Source organism: Microtus ochrogaster, unplaced genomic scaffold, assembly GCF_000317375.1.
Source record: "Microtus ochrogaster isolate Prairie Vole_2 unplaced genomic scaffold, MicOch1.0 UNK68, whole genome shotgun sequence".
Classification (NCBI taxonomy): domain Eukaryota; kingdom Metazoa; phylum Chordata; class Mammalia; order Rodentia; family Cricetidae; genus Microtus; species Microtus ochrogaster.
Genome location: NW_004949166.1, coordinates 1,034,793 through 1,052,445, shown reverse-complemented (window position 1 = coordinate 1,052,445; position 17,653 = coordinate 1,034,793). Strand labels below are relative to the sequence as shown.

Genomic DNA, 17,653 nt, shown 5'->3' with positions numbered 1-17,653 from the left:
TTAGTTTTGATAGAAAACAGTAACAAAAATTGGAATAGATACATTTGATTGCACTTATAGACAGCTAGCATGGTAATGTATACCTATATTCCCAGCATTCACAAGGTTGAGACCAATCTGGACTACATAGTTTTAGTTATCTTTAAAAACAAAAACAAAGGCCGGGCGGTGGTGGCGCACGCCTTTAATCCCAGCACTCGGGAGGCAGAGGCAGGTGGATCTCTATGAGTTCGAGGCCAGCCTGGTCTACAAGAGCTAGTTCCAGGACAGGCTCCAAAGCTACAGAGAAACCCTGTCTCGAAAAACTAAAAAAACAAAACAAAACAAAACAAAAAAACAAAAGTAAAACCCAAACCAAATTTCTCAGGCAAGCATGATAGTGTATACCTTTAAACCCAGCACTTAGGAGGCTAAGGCAGGTGAATATCTGTGAGTTCAAGGGCCACCCTGGTCTGTATAGCATAGCTGGAGCTACGTAGAGAGACTTTGACTAAAACAAAAACAAACCCCAACAAAACAAAAACCCGCCAAATTTCTACAAATCAGAAATCTTCAGGAAAGGATGGAAGAGTTTAGCTTACCCCTGAAAAGACCTGTCTCTTCTAATAGATGAGAGATTATACCAGGAAACTACAGAATTCTAGATTGTTGAGAGAGGCTATTGGATGGCTTTTAACAATGTGATAAGATTTTTTTCATTCCATTTATAATAATATTTATTCTCATGGTGGCTGAGTTAGAGCCAGTATTTCCTGGCTCTTAGCATGTTTGTAAATGGTATGGAGGCCAGGTTCCTGGCCTCCAGTGTGGGGAGTAATAGGAATCAGGTGGATAGGACTGTTCAATCATGAATGTATGTTAACTTTGTGGCCTAGCATCCACATTTGTGGAAATTAATCCAACCAGATATGGTATGACATAGGGATGGTGCCATATCCATCACGTGAAATAAGCCTAAAAGACTGACGAGAGACGTTACAGAGTGAGGATGCCTCAAAAATCACGTCGCTGGAAAGCCCACTCCATCATGGCACTTGCTCCCCAAAGCTGCAACTCTATGCTCTGAGGCCCCAGGGATTGGTGGGGTTTGGAAGGTTTTCAAACTCAGAAGTGGACTCGGACTTTTTACCCTACAGTAATAAAAGCATGTTTGGTCCTGGTTATTGCCTCTTTCCTTGTGATACCTACTCAGTGTCTCTGCATTAGAATAATCTTTTTATACAATTGGTGAAGATATGTCTCTGTCCTTCCTCACCTGCCTAAGACACCTTCTGATTGCTTTATTTTATTTTTTTAAAATATTTATTTATTATGTATACAATATTCTGTCTGCCTGTATGCCTGCAGGCCAGAAGAGGGCACCAGACCCCATTACAGATGGTTGTGAGCTACCATGTGGTTGCTGGGAATTGAACTCAGGACCTTTGGAAGAGCAGGCAATGCTCCTAACCTCTGAGCCATCTCTCCAGCCCCCTTCTGATTGCTTTAATAATGAACTGAGTGGCCAGCAGATAGGCAGGAGAGGATAGATGGGTCATTCAGGAAGAGATCGGAACTCTGGGAAAGAGTTGGAGGCCTGGGAGATTCGCCAGCCAGCCAGAGAGAAAGTTGGACAAGAGAGGTAACAAGCCATATGGCAAAATGTAGATTAATATAAATTGGTTAATTTAAGTTTTAAGAGCTAGTTGGGAACAAGTCTAAACTAAGACCAAGTTTTCATAATTAAATAAAAAGTCTCCATGTTATTATTTGGGAGCTGGCAGTCCAAAGAAAGAACTGTTAAATCTCTGCTGGGATGTCTTAATGTGACATGATAGAATTCCCCAGCTATTTTGTTTAACTAGTTCCTCCTGAATTTTCCTCCATCTACCCAGCTGCTTTGCCCCACAAAGGATCTTGTGTCCTCCAGGTGCTCCTGCAATCAGCCTGTCAGCAGGCTCTTAGCTGTATCCTGGCATTTCAGCTGCAGTTCTCCAACAATATTGTTCTTGCCGTGATCAAGAGCCTCCCATCTGACTGGTTTTCTGCCCCTTCCCCAGCCCATTCTCCAGCCCTTCTGTCTAGGCCACTTTATGTCAAAGTTCCTCTATAGCAGCGTCTCACCGCACTGATGCTCCAGTACACAGTCTCTTCTGCCCTGAAGATCTAGCTGGGCTCTGCCTGCCAGCCTGGCCCCCTTTACCTCTTGCTTGCTTCCTTTTGTGTTAGCTGCACTGAGCAGAAAGCTCATCCAAGCCAAGTCTGTGTACCTGCTTCCTCATCTGTGAAGCACTCTTCTGTGTTAGATGTGCTGCTCTCAGCTCTGCCCATAGGTCTCACTTCCCCAGCGTCCTGCTCCTGCTCTTTCCAGATGTTCGGGGAGTTACTTTCAAGTCAGACTCCCTTGAGCTCCTCCTCAGTATTTTAGTATTTTCCCAATCCAAACAACTATCATCTCCCTCTGCTCCCCACTCCTCTTTCCTTTCTACTCTGTGCTGAAAATGGCACGTAGGGCTCTGTACATTAATTCTAGGTAAGACCTCTGCTTCTAAGCTATACCTGCCTGTCTTCCTCCTTTGTCACCGTTAAATTTGTATGTTAGGAGGCAAGAGAGATGGCTCAACACTTAAGAGCACTGGCTGCTCTTTCAGAGAAGCTAGGTTTAATTCCCAACATCCATATGGCAGCTCACAACTGTAACTCAGTTCCAGGGGATCTGATTCCTTCTTCTGGTCTCAGAGGACACTGGGCCATATAGTGTAAGGATGTACTTTCAGGCAACATTTGCATAAAATAAGTACCATCTTGCCAGGTAGTAGTGGTGCCCATCTAAAATCCTAGCACTTGGGAGGCAGAGGCAGGTGGATCTGGGAGTTCAAGGTCAGTGGGGTCTGCAGGGAGAGTTCCAGGACAGGTCAAGCTACATAGTGAGACCATGTCTCAAAAAATCAAAAACAAGTAAGTAAATAAGTACAATTTCAAGAAAAAATGCAATGTAAAAGCCAGAAATTTAGTAGTTATCTCAAAAATACTATCAGTGGTAGCCAAGTAGCAAGCCTAGCACTGCCATCAGCAGCTGGAAGAGTTCCTTTCTTCTTAAGTTCCAGTTTCAGCTGAACTACAGGAAAGAATTGGAAGCGTCAGAGTGAAGTCAAGTTAGTGAGTTTATTAAGATAAGGAAGAGTCCATATGTTAGGTTGAATCATAGACGTTTGGGGAAAGAAGAGAAGAACAAAAAGGCTTTTTCTATGTAACCCTGGCTATCATGATACTCATTATGTAGACCAGCTTAGCCTCAGATTCACAGAGATCCATCTACCTGTGCCTCTCGAGTGCTAGGCTAAAGGTGTGTGGGACCACACCTGGCTTATTTGTTGTTTTAATATCTTTGTTTAAGATATCTTTAGGAAAACATAATACATCTGTAGACAAGTTTACCTTACCAGTTATATTGAAGCATCTTGGCTCTCTGTCAACAAGAAAGGCAAACTAGATCCCACGTGGAAGACTTTCCCCCCTTCTTATATCCCCTTGTTTTATTTTATTTTCTGTCTTTCTGTTCTGCCTTAATATTCAACATGTGGTAAGTATCCCTTAAATATATGGAATGTTTTTTACGTATTTGCCATTAGCACATTCTTTCCAGGCTTACTCTAATTATTGCTGTCTGACCTGAGAATTGTACTGGTACATGATGCAGCAGGCAACTGGACACTGGCCTGCTCTCAGAAAGTGCATGTAGGGTTCGTAGGACCATGTACAGGGAGCCAAGTGATTCCAGGATGACTGCCCAGCTTGATGAGGCTCCTTCCATACACTGACTCCCCTTTGCCGACTGTTTATTTAAAGCACAGAGCAATCAGTGTTCAGCATGCAGACTGTTATCCAGCCAGCCTCACCACTAGCTCTTGGTACCTTCTGAATGCTTTCTGTGGCCCACACTGAAGTCCTGACTGAGTGACTCTTAATGCCTTGTCTCTTTGCCTTACAGAGGAATGTTTGCTGGGGGATTGAAGGAGATGGAGCAGGAAGAGGTCCTGATCCATGGTGTGTCTTACAATGCCATGTGCCAAATCCTGCATTTCATATACACTTCTGAACTAGAGCTCAGCCTGAGCAATGTGCAGGAGACCCTGGTTGCTGCCTGCCAACTTCAGGTGAGAGTTGCCTTGTTGAACAAGAAGACTCATACCTGAGGGGGGCTTCCCCAGATACCTGTGATGACTGCTGGCATGAGGTAGGTCAAGAGGGCGAGAATACCAAGTAATGAGGCAAAATACGGAACAGGGAGGGTACCTTGGTGTTGAGCCTGGGAACTGAAGCAGAGTGACTCCAACTAAAGAGCCCTGGGGGGTCCATGGGAGCAGCAAGGCAGGCAGGTAGCGCTAGTAACCTGTCTAGTGCATTGGCCCAGCTACTCCAGAGCTGAAGGGACTATTGAAGAAACTCCAGTCTCTGCACTTGGGGTCAGCAGAGAGGCTAGAGAGAGGGCACAACTGGGGAGGACACATTGCTTAATCCCACAGAAGGCCTATGAATGGGAAGATGAGGCAAGATCCATTGGGTAAGCTGATAGCAAGACAAGCTGGTGAAGGATGGGTTCCCCCCATCATCACCTGCAGTGATAGGTGGATCAGGAAGGAAGGGGAGGTGGGGAAGGCAAGTCATCCCATTTCTGCGGCAGTTTGAACATGCAGCCTTGTCATAAACCAAGTTTTACTTGATAGAACATCATGGATTTACAAATCAAGTTTGTTGCAGCTGGCAGTTTGCCCCCATTTGCTGTATCCTGCACCAGACCTGGTTGGTGACTCTGCACAGTGTCCCCAGAGACTTGGATCTGAATCCAAGCAAAATCAGCCTTGTTGGCTTGCTCTAGGCAAGTGTGTTCCATTTTGAGTCTGTCTGGTTGGGGATCCTGTACTAGATGGGCCTCAACTCTGTCTGTGTAGGATTCCACCCAGCAGAGGTACACTGCTCTGAAAACAGACCAAAGGACCAAGGATGGGGAAAATGAGGTCTTGGTGCAGGGGGATGGGTTATTTCCAGATGGTATTGTTCATTCACACTCGCTCAGGCCCAGGGCAGAAGTGGAATTTTAGGGGAAAGGGGACTGGGGAGAACCCAGCATGATTATGTATTTCTTTGATTATTTGCAGGTGTCCAGCCCTTAGAATCTCACCTAGGAAGAAACATGAGTTGTCTTTTTAATATAAAAAATTCTAAACATTTCTTAATAGAATTTAGATATTAGCAGAATTTCCCTGTATACAGTGGTTAATTTGTTGGTGATCCCAGTTGAGTAAGAGATCATTGTCTTGTGGTACTCTCAGAAAACTGGTTCCTGGACTCCCTGTGGATACCAAAATTCGAAGGTCTATAGACTTTCTTATATGCTCCTTGTACATAATCATCATCTCTAGATTTCTGTAATACTTATTAGCTAAATGCTACACAGACAGTTGTTATACTATATACTGACATGCTAAAGCTGGGTGTAGTGATGCACACCTTTAATCCCAGCACTGAGACAGAGGCAGGCAGATCTCTGTGAGTTTGAGGTCAACCTGGTCTACAAAAACATTCCAGGACAACCAGAGCTGTTACACAAAGAAACCCTGTCTCAAGAAATCAGAAGAAAGAAATAAAACAAAAAAAAGCAACAACAACAAAAAACTGCACTTGTAAGCCAAGTACTTCAGAGTTGGGAGAGGGAGTTCAAGGTTATCTACGTAGTAAGTCTGGGCTAGGCTAGTGCTGTAGTGAGTATGAGGACAACTTGGACTCTATACAGTAAGAATGTATATGTATAATCTATAGGCAGTTTTACCCTCTGAAGTAGAACCTGTAGATAGAGCTGCCGCCTCTATTTTTTTTCTTTTCTTTTTTTCTTTTTTTTTTTTTTTCTGGTTTTTCGAGGCAGGATTTCTCTATGGCTTTGGAGCCTGTCCTGGAACTAGCTCTTGTAGACCAGGCTGGCCTCGAACTCACAGAGATCGGCCTGCCTCTGCCTCCCGAGTACTGGAATTTAAGGTGTGCGCCACTGCCGCCTGTATTTCTATTTTCAGTGAAACTCAAATCTTGTTTTCCTAAAGCAATGTTATTATATATGTTAGATATAGTACTACATGTGTTTAATTCCAGCACTTGGGCAGCAGAGACAAGCTACTGTGAGTTTGAGGCCTTCCTGGACTATACAGTGAGATCTTATTTAAAAGTAAAAAGGACTTTATCTGTATATGGTTTGTTATATAGAAAGGTGGGTTTTTTTTGTCTTTGTTTTGTTTGCCTGTTGAATTCCAGGGTGTCTTTGAACAGCCTTCAGGGCTCAGTTGACTGACACGCAGCTTCCTCCTTCCTTAGTGCTTCTTTTGGCCTGCCTTCCCTCCCTCCAGTGATTGTGTACATCTAGGGCCAAGCTGTGCTGCTTCCTGGGAATCCTGCACCCACTGGAGCTGAGTGGGTCTCTTAGTTCAGGCAGAGGCCACAGGATGGTCTGACAGCTTTTCAAGAATCCTGAGTCTGGGCCTTGGTTCTGGTGAATGTCTGGAGATGCTTTGCTGACAGTTGTGAGTGCAGCGGTGAGTGGGCCTGGCAGGCCTGCTCTGTCCTTCCACTGATGTGCTCGTTCAGAGAAAAGAGCCAGGTATACTTCATTCTAGTGCCTTGGCCCTTCTAGAGAGTACTGGTCAGGGAATGGCCACAGGCTCCTTCCGAACAGTGACAGTCTGAGACATGTCTCTCTTCCTTCCCACATGCACTTTTGATCTGAAAGCAGGCAGTATATATAAAAATCCTGTCTGTGTCAAGTGGTGTTGGTGCTCTCATCCTCAGGTCGTTCCCCACTACTTTATCCTTGTTTTATGGGTGAGGACTGGGGCTCTGAGACACTGAGAGCATGCCGTGTGTTCCATGGCACGTTCTAGACTAAGCCTGAAGGAAGCCCCAGCTTTTTATCAGAAAAAGTTGAGGACAATTGAGGGAAGATTTCACTTTGCATCCCCTAACCCCAGAAGGCTTGCTACAGGGACAGCCCCTACATAAGCCTTTTTCTGCTCTCATCCTGTTTCCCATACCCAGATGCAGTTCTCCAGCTCAGGCTTGAGTGGGTGTCCTTCTTTTTACAGATCCCAGAAATTATCCACTTCTGCTGTGACTTCCTCATGTCATGGGTAGATGAGGAGAACATCCTCGATGTCTACCGCCTGGCAGAGCTCTTTGACCTGAACCGTCTGACCCAGCAGCTGGACACCTACATCCTCAAAAATTTCGTGGCCTTCTCGAGAACTGACAAGTACCGCCAGCTTCCCTTGGAGAAGGTCTACTCCCTCCTCAGCAGCAATCGCCTGGAGGTTTCTTGTGAGACTGAGGTGTATGAAGGGGCCCTGCTCTACCATTACTCCCTGGAGCAGGTGCAGGCTGACCAGATCTCACTGCATGAGCCCCCCAAGCTCCTAGAGACAGTGCGTTTTCCCTTGATGGAAGCTGAGGTCCTTCAGCGGCTACATGACAAGCTTGGCCCTAGCCCACTGAGGGACACAGTGGCCAGTGCCCTTATGTACCACCGGAATGAGAGCCTGCAGCCCAGCCTTCAGGGCCCACAGACAGAGCTTCGCTCAGACTTCCAGTGTGTTGTGGGCTTTGGAGGCATTCACTCCACACCATCTACAATCCTCAGTGACCAGGCCAAGTACCTGAATCCCCTGCTGGGAGAGTGGAAACACTTCACTGCCTCTCTGGCTCCTCGAATGTCCAACCAAGGCATCGCGGTGCTCAACAACTTCGTGTACTTGATTGGAGGGGACAATAATGTCCAAGGATTCCGAGCTGAGTCCCGATGCTGGAGGTAGGAAAGGGCACTTATTGTTGCCTTTGTTGTTTGACAACTCCGTGTGCAGGATTTGTGGGTTATGTGGGCTGCTCAGGGGACATGTTATCAAGGGCCCATCAACACAGGCCTGATTCCTGCATCTGTCTTTTACATGAGTGTTAACAGCCTCTCTGGGGTATACCTGTTTCATGTAATGAAGTCCCAATGAATCCAGAGAAAGTGGACCACAGTGAGCTAAAAGGGACATCAGAATTGCTTTCTTGCCCCTCCCTCTCTCCCTGCTATCCTGAAGCCCAGCTAGCTGTCTGCAGCGGGTCACCTTGGCTGCCTATGCTCAGGGAGCATGCTGAGGAGTGCTGTGTGGGCTGGGCTAGCTGCTCCACCATCTTCAGTCTAGCTCTTCAGTACTTTCTTTCAAGTTCCTTGCTGGCCGACTCTGCTCCTTTTCTCCAAGGATGTCTTCCAGATGCTGCCTGCTTGAGCCCACATCTGAGTACAAAGGAGTGGGAAGGATCAGTAAGCATCATTGAGTTTTTGCTAAATTTCCCCTTGACCCTGTAGTCAGATAAGAAAGTACTCAGTAGATACTGTGAGGAGGCAGTTTTTCTTGAGGGAATTTTGTGGACTGCTTTGATCTACAGGATGCGTCTAGCTCTGATCTGAGAGGGCTATTTCTTGAAAGAGAACAAAAGACATTAGTTCAAGTCTCCAGTACCCTCAGCTACCATTGGATTTTGAGGGGCCTCTCCATCATACCTTAGTCATGTGGTGGGACTCCCACCATCCTTGATCCCTACCGCAAGCTAAGAGAGGATATTGTAGAGAGCAGCTCTGGGTTGGGTGCTGTTGCAGTTCATTTTAATAATTCTGTTCTGCCTTTGGCTGTAAGCATAAGGCTGGGCTCTGAACTGTCCCTGTCACACAAATCAAGCAAGCACAGTGATACTGACCAAAAGAAAAACAGCCATTACTTGGTCATTTCTCCTGACCCTAGGAGGCAGTCACCTTTGGTGAACTAGGGAGACTTAAACCTGCCTATTAGATGGTTGGAATGGCAGAGTTCAGAAAGAAGGAAATGACTCACTTCCTTTGTAACTGGATACTGTCTCCAGTGAGCATTACTGAATTTGGCTTCCCTCCGGTCAAGCCTGGAAGCTTCTTTCTTAAGGGCTCTGCCTCCAGCTGTGGGGCTCAAGTCAGACTGCCCCACCTCATCTGTTGAGAGCTGCAGAGCAGATCTCTCTAGAGCAGTGACAGCTGACAGCTGACCTTGGATCAAAGGAACAGAAATGTGTAGGGTAGTGGTCACAAGTAGGGCCAAGGCCTGCCTGCCAACTGGCGAGGGTGTCTGTCATCGAACAGAATGAGAGCTTCGTTTACTTCCTAGCCATCACAAAACTTGCACAACAGAGGGTACAACTCTGCGTTGAATGCTGCCCTAGCATGAATAAAGCCCTGGTTCCACCCCAACACTTTTTTGTTTTTGTTTTTTGGTCGAACTTGTGCCAGTTGAATAGGCAGGATGACCTTGAATTCATGATCTTTCTGTTTTCATCTCTATGTGCTGGGATATCACAGTGGCTGATCCCTAAAACTGATTTTTCTGAGTGAGTTTGTTTCTTTTTCCCTTTTATAGTTTACCAGCTTTAAAATCTATAAGCTCTTGGAATATAAGAAAACAGTATTTTGCAATAAGGTTTTGCAGTGTGAGGAACAGTGCTTAGCAGGTATGTCCTAGAGCTCTGTAGAAACTCTAAGAAATTGTATCATGAAGCAAAATGATTGTGTCTTTGTTTCCAGTACTTCTTTTATTTTCTTCTTTGAATTCCTATATACAACTGTGTTGGCCTCGTATGAAGTACCTAAAGTAATTAATTAATGTGAAAATGTTTTTTTTTGTTGCTGTTTTTATTTTATTTTTTTTTATTTTCGAGACAGGGTTTCTCTGTAGCTTTTTGGAGCCTGTCCTGGAACTAGCTCTTGTAGACCAGGCTGGCCTCGAACTCACAGAGATCCGCCTGCCTCTCCCTCCCGAGTGCTGGGATTAAAGGCATGCGCCACCACCGCCCAGCTGTTTTTTTTTACTGAATACTTGGAAATGTTTAAAGTCCAAGGTTGTGTAATATATGGGGTCTGTCCACTGGTTTGTCCTTTGTGAGGTAGGTGGCTGTGGTAGGAGCACTGAACCTGATAGTCACATTTTGGTCCAGGACACAGAAAGTAGAAACTAGGGATGCAGAGTCACACAGTTTTGTTTTTGTGGTTTTTAATAACAAGGTCTTAGCAAACAAAACAAAGCAAAAACCCAACACAACAACAAAAAGACTGTCTTATTCTATAATCCTGCTTGGCCTGGAACTCTCCATTGACCAGGTTGGCCTTGGACTTTGCAGTGATCCTCCTCCCTCTGCTTTCCTGTTTTTAGGATAGGAGATATGTGCAACTATCCTCTTGAGTCCATTTCCCAGTGACCTAAGCAGGACCATAATACCTCCCAAAACTGCCACCCTGAGTACCAGGTCTTAGTTGGGGTTACTTTGCTAGTATGAAACACCATGACTAAAAACACCTTGGAAAGGTTTATTTTACTCGTAGTCCATTAAGAGTTCATCATCCAGAGCAGTGAGGGCAGGAACCTGGACGCAGAAGCTGATGCAGAGATCATGGAAGAGTGCTGCCTACGGGCTTGCTTTCCATGGCTTGCTCAGCCTGGTTTCTTATACAACCTGGGACCACCATCCAGGAGTGGCCCCACCCACAGTGGGTTGGGTCCTCCTCCATCAATCACTAATTAGAAAAATGCCCTTCAGGCTTTCCTACCCTGATCTTATGGAGGCATTTTCTCAGTTAAGATGTCCTCTCTGGGGCTGGAGAGATGGCTGGGAGGTTAAGAGCACTGACTGCTCTTCCAGAGGTCTTGAGTTCAACTCCCAGCAACCACAAGGTGGTGTACAACCATCAGTAATGAGATCTGATGTCCTCTTCTGGCCTGAAGGCATACATGCAGGAAGAACCCTGTATACATAATTAATAAATAAGTCTTTAAAAAAAAGGCATCCTCTCTGATAACTAGCTTATGTCCAGTTGACATAATACTAGGCAGAGCAAGGTCTTTATATATGGACCTTTAGAGGACACTCTATCAAACCATAGGAGTTAGCCACATCATTCTTTGTACATTTTTCATAGTATAACTAGATAAATTCTTGAGCACTATCTGTGTGCTGTGCCTAGTAGTATCTAGTCCATGTTGCATGTACCCTGACCCTGCCTGTATAAAATAGTATTTTGGTTTTTTTTTTAAAAAAAAAACATTTCCAGGTGTATTTAAAGTTTTAGCAGCATTTAAAACAGTAAGAGTTGGACCTAGTGATGAACCTATAATCCCAACTGCTTAAGAGGCTGAGGCAGGAGGATTACCAGTTCAAGATCTGCCTGGGTTACTGAATGAGTTCAGATCAAGCTTGGTCAAATAGTGAAAAGGCGCCTGGGGCCAAGTATGGTGATTCATACCTTTAATCACAGCACTGGGAGACAGACAGGTGTCACAGTGAGACCTTATTTCAAACAAAAGGAGAGAGGTGGGCTGGTGTGATATGGCTCAGTGTAGAACTCTGATGGTCTGCACAGAACCTTGGGTTTAATCCCCAGTACTTCAGTGTGTACCCTGCCGTACCACTAACAGTCGTGGAAATAACAGAAGAAAAACAGTTCAGTTTGCTACATTTGACAAAGACCTCTAGTTCATTTTGAACTTAGATTTTACTCTTAATTTATGATAGTTTGGCAGTTCAAATATGTGAATTAAAGTTATTATCTTAAAAATTTTTGGCTGCTATAACAAATACCACAGAATAAGTGGCTTAAATACCCAACACCTGTTTCTCATACTCTTGGTTCTATTTTTTTTTTCTTTTTTTTGGTTTTTCGAGACAGGGTTTCTCTGTGGCTTTGGAGCCTGTCCTGGAACTAGCTCTGTAGACCAGGCTGGTCTCGAACTCACAGAGATCCACCTGCCTCTGCCTCCCGAGTGCTGGGATTAAAGGCGTGCGCCACCATCGCCCGGCTACTCTTGGTTCTAGAATGTCAGCTGGGAACCCTTTCTTGCTGTACCCTCACATAAAAGACAGACTGAGTTCTCATCTCTTCTTCTTTGTAATAGTTTGAATGTAATTGGCCCTCATCTCATAATCTCATAGGAAGTGGCACTATTAGGTGTAGCTTTGTTGGAATAGGCATACCTCGTTGGAGGAAGTATGTCACTGTGAGGGTTGGCTTTGAGGTTTTCTATGGTTAAGATGCCTTCCAGTGTCTCAGTCCACTACTGTTGCCTTCTGATCAAGATATAGCCATCACCATGTCTGCCTGCACACTTCCAATGCTCCTTGCCTTGATGATAATGGACTGAACCTCTAAAAGTGTAAGCAAGTCACCACAATTAAATATTTCCTATGTCGCCTTTAATCCCAGTACTCTTGAGACAGAGGCAGATGGATCTCTGTGAGTTTGAGACCAGCCTGGTCTACAAGAGCTAGTTCTAGGACAGGTTCCAAAGCTATAAAGAAACTGTCTCGAAAAACAAAAACAAAAAAACAATTTTTTTCCTTATAAGAGTTGCCATGGTTATGGTATCTCTTTACAGCAATATAAACCCTAGCGAAAATAGAAGTTGGTACCAGGGACTGGGGTATTGCTGTTACAGGTCTGACTATGTTTTTGTTTGGAGGAATTTGAACTTTGGTGTTTTGGGTTAAGGAAGAAATAGAATGCTTTAAGCACTGCTTAATGGGCCATACTAGTAGGAGCATGGAAGATAGTGGTGCTAAGAGTTATTTGAACTGTTGGGGGCTGGCTCAAGAGTTTCAGAGGAAAATTTTAGTATGTTGCCTAGAGATTGTTCTAGTCATATTTTGGTGAAGAACATGGCTGCTTTTTGCCATTATCTGAAGAGGGTAAAGTGAGTATGATTTATAGGGAATTACAGTTAAGAGATTGCTTTGGATTCATTCTGTTGGCAGAGGAAATTTCAAAACAGCCTGGTATAGCCTCTGTCATGTGGTTATTACTGGTAACTATAATGAAGATTTATGATGAAAAGGAACAAACTGAGAAAATAAAAATATAAAATGTACAGGTTGATCAAAGGGGCACCAGGAAGTGGAATGAAGCTAAATCCTGTGTTCAAGGAGATAAACAGATTAAGAAATGGAATAAATGGAATGTTGACCTCAGGGTAAGATCCCACCCTAGTCAGTTTCCAATTTGTGAAAAGGAACTAAAGGAAAGTTTAGAACTGGTTGTGGTGGTGCACACCTTTAATTGAACAAGGGGGGGCATGTTCCAGCCCCCAGTAAGCAGCAGATTTTGGCAGCTTTGGCCACATGGTTCTGGAATTAAGGGTAGAAGAAAGGAACTATGAAATTTGCCCCTGAGACTAAGGAAAGCTGCTGAGGCCAGGCATGTGTCAAGGGTGTCCCTGAATGGAGGTCATGAAGCTGAAGACTGGATTGCCCTGGAGAACCTAAGAAGCTGGAGATGCCAGAGCTGTGGGACACCTGTTGGGAGAACTGCTAACAGAGCTGGAGATCTGAAGAGCACTTTGACCTCAGACATGGAGATGCAGAGTTTGGAGTTTGCCCAGCTGGGTTCTGGTCTTGCTTTGGCCCAGTATTTCCTCACTATGCTTCCTTTCCTATGTTTTGAAATGGTAATGCATATTCTGTGCCATTGTATCTTGGAAGTATGTGTCTGTTTTGATTTTTATTTTATAGGGGATTACAGTTAAGAGATTGCATGAGTCTCAGAAGAGACTTTTGACTTTTAAACACTGTTTAGACTGTGATAGACTATGGAGACTTTTTAACTTGAACTAAATGAATTTGTATTATGATGTTGTTACAAGCTTATGGGGGCCACGGAGTGGAATGTGGTAGTTTAAATGTAATTGACTCTCATAAACTCATAGGGAGTAGCACTACCAGCTCCCAAATAATGGCACAGAGACTTCTTTTGAGTATGAAAGCTTGGCCTTAGCTTAGGGTTGCTCCCAACTAATTCTGAAATTGTCACGTTTATATTAATCTGCATTCTGACATATGGTTTGTTATCTCTGCTCAGTACCATGCACCCCACTTCCTCCATGTCTGGCTGGCAAATCCCCAACTCTGATTCTTCCCAGAGTTCCTATCTCTGCCCATAATTCCCACTTATCCTCTTCCCGCCTAGTTACTGGTCGTTGAGCTCTTTATTAAGACAGTCAGAAGGCACCTTAGGCAGGTGAGGTAAAACAGAAACACATCTTCACAGTGTACAAAAAGATTATCCTACATAATTAGGAGTTGTGGTTTTGTTGGAGTAGGTATGGCCTTGTTGGAAGAAGTGTGTCATTGTGGGGGTGAGCATTGAGGTTTTCTATGCTTAATATATTGCCCAGTGTCTTAGTCCACCCCTGTTGCCTTCTGATCAAGATGTAGTCAGCACCATGTCTACCTGTACACTGCCATGCTCCCTGCCATGATGATAATGGACTGAACCTCTAAAAGAGTAAGTGAGCCACCCCAATTAGATGTTTTCCTTATGTGTTGCCATGGTTATGGTGTCTCTTCATAGCAACAGAAACCCTAAGATACTTTTTTTTCTAATGGTTTTTCAAGACAGAGTTTCTATTTGTAACCCTGGCTGTTCTGGTACTTTCTCTGTAGACCAGGCTGACCTTGAACTCAGAGATCTGACTGCTTCTACTTCCTGAGTGCTGGGCTTAAATTAAAGGTGTGCACCACTGCCATCTGACTTCTAAATCTTTTTCTTTTTTTAAAATTTATTTATTAAAGATTTCTGTCTCTTCCCCACCACCGCCTCCCATTTCCCTCCCCCTCCCCCTAAATCTTTTTCTTAATAGGTACTAATCCATCCCGAGATGTTTATTCTTAAGACCTGATTAAATCCCAGAGACTTGTCAAAGTAGCTTTCACATAGCTGTTTCTTGGAACACATGCATTCAGTCCATAGTAGTGTTAGATGAACTTATACCCTTACATGTAATACTGAATTTTGGGCTGGGGAGATGGCTTAGTCTGTAAAGAGCTTGCTTCACAACTATGAGGACCTTCATTCAGACCCCTAGTGCCTATATAAAAGCCAGATGTGGTGGTTCTCCTCTTTAGCTCCAGGGTGTGGCAGGGGTAGAGACAGGACGGTTTCCCTCAGGGGCCCACTAGCCAGCCAGTAAAGCCAATAATCAGTGTCAGAGATTCTATTTCAAGATATAAAGTGGCCAGTGATAGAGGAAGACACTCAGCATTGACCTTTGTCCTCTCTACAGGCACATACAGGAGCACATCAGCACACACAAAACATGTTTTAAAGCATCTGTTTAATGTGTGCATGTGCACATGCCATAGGATGTGGAGGTCAGAGGACAACCTGTAGGAGTTTGTTCTCTCCTTCCACCATGATGCTTCCAGGGTCGGAACTCAAATCACCAGGCTTGGCAGCAAGCACACTTGTTCACTGAACCATTTTGCCAGCCCCTGAAGTTTATTTTAATTAGAACATTTATTATTTAACAATCTGTTCTGACTAAGAAGAAAATTAAAACCAGGTATGGTGGCACACACCTGTAATCCCAATATTTGAGGTGGAGACAGGAGTGCAAGGCCAGCCTGGGATTCATGAGACCTTGTCTAAAAACAGAGAAACAAGCAAGCACCCCAGAAGGCCAGTGATACGGCTCAGTAGGTAAAGATACTTGCAACATAATCCTGGCAATTTGTTTTCAATCTCTTGAACCCACACAAAGGAGGAAAGAACATATTTCATAAACCTGTCGTCCGACCTTCACATGTATGCCATGGCATATCTGTCAACCAATCATGAACACATTGTAATAATACAAACAGAAACAAAGTAGAAAATGATTCCAATAAAGAGGAACTTGGTTATCTGAATATAGTCATGGATACCTATAATCCCAGTGTTTGGGAGACTAAGGAAGGAGGCTTGGGAGTTAAAGGCCTGCCTGGTCTACATAGCAAGTTCAAGGCTAGCCTTAGTTATAACAAGACCTTATGAGGGTGAGGAGGAAGAGGTCAGATACAGATAGGTAAGGAGAATAAAACCTATAAACCTACAGTTTCAATGAATGTGTATGTGTGTCCTTAAACCTGAAGCCACAAGATACAAAGAAATTCAGCCTAAGAAACTAAGTGCTGAAAACCAGAGGGAATCAGGTGGAGAGCTCCAGAGAAGCTGGTTTCACTGTGGTGGGGAAGCAGCTTCTGACTTGACTGAACTGAAAATGAGGTTTGAGGGGATATGCATACATAAAAGAGGTCGATATACAGGAAAGGCAGCAGACAGCAAACTAACCAGATGGCAGCTTTGTCAGCCTACCTTGGTAATTTAATGAGACCCTGTCTCAAAAATTGGAAAAGGTAGAATTGGGGAGATGCTCATCTGCTAAGAGAACCTACTACTCTTTCAAAGGACCTGGGTTTGGTTCTCAGCACCCACATTTTGACTCAGAACCATCTGTAACTAGTTCCCTAGGATCCAACACCCTATTCTAACTTCCATGGCACCAGACTTGCACATGTGTTCTTGTAGGCAAGACACTCAAAACAGATACTTTAAAGTTTTTAAAAATAAATCTTAAAAATACTTTAAGGGGCTGGATAGATGGCTTAGCAGTTAAGAGCACTGGCTGCTCTTCCAGAAGACCCAGGTTCAGTTACCAGCACCCACATGGCAGCTCACAATTGTCTGTAACTTCAGTTCCAGGGGATCCAACACTCTCACAGAGACATACATGCAGGCAAAATACCAATGCACATAAAAAAATGAATAAATCTTTTAAAAATATTGTTTTAATTTTTTTAAGGTGAAAAGAGGGCTGAGAATGTAGGTTGGTGGTAGAACACTTGCCCAGCATCCAGTGACCATTGACTTAGTCCCTGGTATGGCAGAAGAAAATGAGGATGGATTTAGGCTGTAGAGGACCTCAGGTGTAGGGATCAGCGCATAGCAGCATGGATTTTGTTGGCATTGATGGGAACAGAAGGACATGGGGAATGCAGGGCTCTATTGAGGATAGTTAAGTGGACAGTCATGTAGATCTAAAATACAGTGGGCGACAGTTGACATGCCAGGTAACTGAGAGTGCCCTGGGGGAATTGGAAGCCTTGTTTAGGCAGTTTCAGGTAAGAGACAGAGCAAAAAGAAGGGAGGGGCATCCTGGGCTGACTGAGGTTGAGCAGCAGTGACAGGACTGGCTCTGTGCCAGGTTAGATGATACTTGTTGCTTGAGAGACCTGTTTTTACAGTTGTCAGGGAAACAAGGCTTTGACTTGGACACTATTTTTTCTGAAAGTGACATAATGTGGCCTGATATCAGGAAAGCGAGCTGTAGTAACAGTGCTTAATCGTTCCACTCTCAGCAAAGGTTAGCAGAGAGTTAGGGAGTGTTTCTCCTCTCCCGCCCCTGCACATCATTGCAGATTGCCCCAGGGAAGCCTCAGCCCAGCAGCCTTCCTGGTCCTGCAGAATCCTATGGCTTCATGTAGTCAGCTTCATCTTTTTCCTTTAGTGGGTTCCATTTCTTTTAGTGGGGTCCCTAGGATCTCATAGGATCCTGCTCTCTGGTAACCATATTCAAGGTGAGAGTTGATGTGCTCCCTTTAGCAAGAAGGATGTCCTGAGGGGATGAGGGTGGAAAAGGCTTTCCTGGCCAGGAAATCAGGAAAGCTACCAAGCAGAGAATGGTATAGTTCTTTCATGTGTTTGAAGGGGGCTGAGGGGAACCTATGACTATCAGGAAAAACAAGGATATGACAGTGCACAGGGTGA

At 44.4% G+C, this 17,653-nt stretch overlaps 1 protein-coding gene across 2 annotated transcripts in view; it reads left to right on the top strand.

Moving 5' to 3' along the window:
• Klhl22 (kelch like family member 22) overlaps positions 1-17,653 on the top strand; it is a 37,631-nt gene that overhangs the window by 10,538 nt on the left and 9,440 nt on the right. For both annotated transcript variants that reach the window (XM_005369977.2, XM_013354765.2), the window contains exons 3-4: positions 3,971-4,136; positions 7,107-7,825. In XM_005369977.2, the coding sequence (XP_005370034.1) occupies positions 3,971-4,136; positions 7,107-7,825 (885 nt within the window). The remainder of the gene's footprint in view (positions 1-3,970; positions 4,137-7,106; positions 7,826-17,653) is intronic.